We start from the raw sequence: 4,750 nt of genomic DNA, 5'->3' as shown, positions 1-4,750 counted from the left end.
ATCTCACCACCTCTAGTCTCTCTAGTGAATGTAAAGGCGAGTTCCTTCTCCCACTCCTCCTCCGCCTCTTCATTTTTTAGCCTCCTTCTCATCATTACTATCATTACTACCAAAAGGCAGTCACCTCTAGGGGAACAACAACCAAATGAGAAGCTCTCAGAGCATGATGTTTTGATGCTGAGCGGAGGCTGCACAACTTGTGACCGCTCCCTGGTGGGAAGACGGGCTCTGCCAGCCCCAGCTGAGATATCACTTAACAGTGTGGGCTCTTCAGGGGCAGGGCCTGCTCAACATGTTTACAAGATGGGTAGCTATTAGCAACATCTTACATCTCAGCTAATTAACGGGGAGAGTGCCTGATGAAGCCCAGCTCTAAAGAGGACCAAATTGCATCAGTGTTTGGGTTTTAAATTGATACCAAAACATAACTCACCACAGGTGTGTGTTTTGAGTCCCGCCTTCCCCCAGCAGGCTGGTTGGTTGCTAGGCTCAGCTACAGCAGACCCCAAGGTGGCCCAAACGCTGGGTTACGAGTTTATTAAGGTCATTTACATTGGTTACATGGTAGCCATTATTTTAGCTGAGTGGTTAAGATCGTACACGATCACTGATATGGTTTGAAGCTGTGTCCACGCCCAGTCTCTTGTCAAATTGTAATCCCCACTGCTGGAGGTGTGGCCTGGTGGGACATGATTGGATCATGGGTGCTCATGAATTCTCATAAATGGTTTAGCACCAGCCCCAGGATGCTGTCCTCAGGATAGTGAGTGAGTTCTAGTGGGATCTGGTTGTTTAAACGTGTGCAGCACCTTCCCCCTCTCTTGTTCCTACTCCAGCCGTGTGATCCACCTGCTTTCCACCACCCACCATCATTGGAAGCTTTCTGAGGCCTCTGCAGAAACTGAGCAGATGCCAGCATCATGTTTCCTGTACAGCATGCAGAACTGTGAGCCAATCAAAGCTCTTTTTTTTTTTTTGATAGGAAGTAGGATTTATTGGTGAGTATTAAGAGGGGGCAGCACCGTGGAAGCCCTCATGAGTGTAGGGCCCGCCATTTTTCCAGAGGGCCACACCTGGGGATGTACGTAACCCCAGAGCCATCTGGGATGAGCCACTTCTCAGCCACCATGTCTTCAAAGTCATCAGCATTGAACTCGGTGAAGCCCCACTTCTTTGAGATGTGAACCTTCTGGTGGCCAGGGAACTTGAACTTGGCCCTGCGCAGGGCCTCAATCATGTGCTCCTTGTTCTGCAGCTTGGTGCAGATGGACATGATGGCCACGGTGCCCTGGGGCCTTCCAAAGGCAACTCGCATACTTGTTCGGAGCCTACATTGGGGCAGTGCAAGGTCAGAGACATGAACATATATGTGAAAGGCTGGTCTCCAAGGTCCCTTAGCGCAACCCATACAAAAAACAGGCTGCCTACACTACCAGGGAAGCTGCTGTTTGCAGCCACTGCACACTGGGCCCCCATGGGGAAAGAAACTTGGTCAGCTTAACTGGCTGCAGATCAGGTATTTCTTTATAGCAATGTGAGCGCAGACTAATACAGTCGCCAACCCCCATGAATCCTATGCCAGGAGCCACCTGGTCCTGCCACAGCTAAGGACATGATCTAAGTCTTGTCTTGGATGAACTCACTCTCCACTCTGTGGCACACATGTTTTCCATTAAAATGGCCCTGTTATTCAAGCAGGAATGAAATACTTCTCTCACTTCTCTGGTGAAGTCTTTCCATGGTGAATTTTCTTAATCAGACCAGTAGATGAGTTCCATTTCTTACAAAATCTTCCTTTTACTAATAATCTCTTCAGCAGATAATGACCTTAGCAATTGTTGACATGACTTCTTCTATTTGAAGTTTTAAAGTTTTTGTTTGGTTAAGAAAAATAACTTGAAATTTTGAGGTCACTTCTGTTTCTACTCGTGGGTTGAATTGTCCTGGCTACCTAGTGATGTATTGCTGGTAGGAAGGAGGTGCCCGATGTTGGAGGTGTGGCCTGGTGGGAGGTGATTGGCTCATGGGTGCTCATGAATTCTCATAAGTGGTTTAACACCACCCCTTCGATGCTGTCTTCAGGATAGTGAGTTCTGGTGAGATCTGCTTGTTTAAAAGTGCATAGCACTGGCCGGGCATGGTGGCTCACTCCTGTAATCCCAGCAGTTTGGGAGGCCGAGGCGGATAGATCACTTGAGGTCAGGAGTTTGAGTCCAGCCTGGCCAATATGGTGAGACCCTCTGTTAAAAATACAAAAAAAGTTAGCTGACTGTGGTGGTGAGCGCTTATAATCCTAGCTATTTGGGAGGCTGAGGCAGGAGAATCGCTTGAACCTGGGAGGTGGAGGTTGCAGTGAGCCAAGATCACACCATTGCACTCCGTCCTGGGATACAAGAGTGAAACTCTGTCTCAAAAAAAAAAAAAAGACTTGGACAGCACCTTCCCCCTCTGTCTCCTGTTCCTACTCCAGCCATTAATGTGCCTACCTTCCACCATCCACCATCACTGGAAGTTTTCTGAGGCCTCTACGTGGTAGAGCCCATGTCTATGTCATGAAGGGTAAAATAGCACCCCTATGATACTGTATTATCCTACCAGAGTTTAATAAATTAGGGTGAAAACCAGTATCTCCCCACTCTCAAGGTAAAAGGCTGTGCTATTTGTGAAGTATTATCATCAGCATGACTTTACAAAGGCATCTTGGTTCATTCTCAGTGCTGGTTTTCTGTTTGTTTGTTTTGAGACAGAGTCTCGCTCTCTCCCCAGGCTGGAGTGCAGTGGCTTCACCTCGGCTCCCACAACCTCCGCCTCCCGTGTTCAAGCGATTCTCCTGCCTCAGTCTCCCAAGTAGCTGGGACTACAGGTACGTGCCACCACGCCCAGCTAATTTTTGTATTTTTAGTAGAGATGGGACTTCACCATGTGGGCCAGGATGGTCTCGATCTCTTGACCTTATGATCCTCACACACTGGCTTCCCAAAGTGGTGAGAGCCACTGCGCCCGGCCATTATCAGTGCTGTTGAGGAGATTCCTGTATCCAGTGGGAAGCTGAGCAGGCACCATCTAAGATCCCCCTCAGGGAAGAAAACATGTCAGCACCAGTGACTACTCTTGGACAGAAGGGGAAGGTTGGTAATGGGGTCAACTGATGAGACTTTCACTTTTATTTTTATCCCCTTCCGTAGATTTTGAAAAATGAAAGTCACATCTTGCTGTTGAATAATGATAGTAATATCTTTTATGTAATTTTAATTTTAATTTTTATTTTTGAGACAGAGCCTTGCTCTGTTGCCCAGGCTGGATTGCAGTGGCGCCATCTCAGCTCACTGCAACCTCTGCCTCCTGAGTTCAAGCAATTCTCGTGCCTCAGCCTCTCAAGTAGCTGGGATTACAGGCACCTGCCACCATGCCCAGCTGATTTTTAAAAATTTATTTTAGTAGAGACTGGGTTTCACCATGTTGCCCAGGGTGATCTTGAACTCCTGAGCTCAAGTGATCCTTTTGCCTTGGCCTCCCAAAATGCTGGGATTACAGGCATGAGCCACTGCACCCAGCCAATAATAATATCTTTATTCAGGCTGTAATTCAAATGTCCCCTTACCTCTCTTAATTGTGTTTACCTATAAGCAGAGATAGGAGGGGGCTATGGACTTAGGGCTGCTCCCTAGGAGTGGCAGCAACTGTGTGGTTAGAAATGACGAAGGGTCGCATACGAACCAGAAGGTGGGAGGTGACTCGTGGCAATCTCCACCTCTGCACCATGGCTGGTCAAGCCCTCTTATTTTGAGGGCGCTTTGAGGGGAGGGTGGGATAAGAGTTGCAGTTGGAAGACGGAATATGGCGCAGGTGACCTGCTACCTGTGACATTATTCCTTCCATGCTGAGCTCACTGGGGCGCTGGGAGGTTTGCTATTCATTAATAGCACGTTGGCTAATCCATCACATTCATGGTGGAAGGGTCAGCCACATACGTGCAAAATAGCAACCAGACATCACTCCTAATATTGCCTAATGACTTTCTCTTGAAAGTCAGACTTGGGCTCACCTCACCTTCCAGTGTCATCTAACTGATGCATCATAAATGACGAGGGTTCTACCGGAGCCACCAGAGGCTGACGCAGCTGCCCTTCACTGGCTCCTCTACGAAGCTCTGTCCTCCGCCTCTCCTGAAAACCTCCTCTCCCCTTCAGCAGGTCTTCTAGCCACATGTCATTATTCTTGCCTTGATTCTAAAACCATCCCAGTCTGCTTTTACCTGATAGAGAGGGAGAAAAGTCTATTCCTTTCTTTTCTTTTCTCTCTCGCCTTTTTTTTGAGTCAGGGTCTTGCTTTGTCACCCAGGCTGAAGTAGTGCAATCTTGAACTCCTGAACTCAGCCTCTCATATCAGCCTTCCAAGTAGCTAGGACTACAGGTACATGCCTGTATACCCAGCAAACGTTTTATTAAAATTATTTTTATAGAGACAGGGTCTCGCTATGTTGCCCAGGCTAGTCTTAAGCTCATTGCAGCCTCAAACTCCTGGCCTCTAGCAATTCTTCCACCGTGGCCTCCCAAAATTCTGGGACTATAGGTCTCTGTATCCACCGGAAAGTCAATTTCTAAGAGCTCAGCATCCATCCAGGTGGGAGGCATCTCTCCTTTGTTATCACTGCCTCTGGGATGGGAGAACAGGAAAAGATGGCAGTTAATTTCTTTCCTCTCATCATGAGTCCATCTACTTTCCTTCCCATCCCACATCCTGGCCTTGC

General features: G+C 47.9%; 1 protein-coding gene and 1 non-coding gene across 2 annotated transcripts; both read right to left on the bottom strand.

The window, feature by feature from the left end:
- Positions 1 to 964: 964 nt before the first annotated feature.
- On the bottom strand, positions 965 to 4,208 carry LOC116550612 (60S ribosomal protein L10-like). Its single transcript, XM_032276652.1, has 2 exons — positions 4,051 to 4,208; positions 965 to 1,328 (listed from the first exon to the last, which is right to left on the bottom strand). The coding sequence occupies exons 1-2, from the start codon at positions 4,206 to 4,208 to the stop codon at positions 1,034 to 1,036; spliced, it is 453 nt and encodes a 150-aa protein (XP_032132543.1). The 3' UTR covers positions 965 to 1,033.
- LOC116551110 lies at positions 1,377 to 1,511 on the bottom strand. The gene has a single exon (XR_004268726.1). It is a non-coding gene; the product is annotated as a small nucleolar RNA SNORA70 (small nucleolar RNA).
- Positions 4,209 to 4,750: the final 542 nt, after the last annotated feature.

This window comes from Sapajus apella, unplaced genomic scaffold (assembly GCF_009761245.1).
Source record: "Sapajus apella isolate SASKATOON/1434 unplaced genomic scaffold, GSC_monkey_1.0 scaffold8, whole genome shotgun sequence".
In the NCBI taxonomy this organism is placed as follows: domain Eukaryota; kingdom Metazoa; phylum Chordata; class Mammalia; order Primates; family Cebidae; genus Sapajus; species Sapajus apella.
This window is presented reverse-complemented; position numbering and strand designations above follow the sequence as displayed.

Bases quoted from the DNA above. Each gene is read 5' to 3' on its own strand.
- LOC116550612 (XM_032276652.1), bottom strand. From the start codon at position 4,208: ATGTGGCTAGAAGACCTGCTGAAGGGGAGAGGAGGTTTTCAGGAGAGG. The intron at 1,329-4,050 runs GTGAGGTGAGCC...GCCCCAATGTAG, and splicing joins CAGTTAGATGACACTGGAAG to GCTCCGAACAAGTATGCGAG.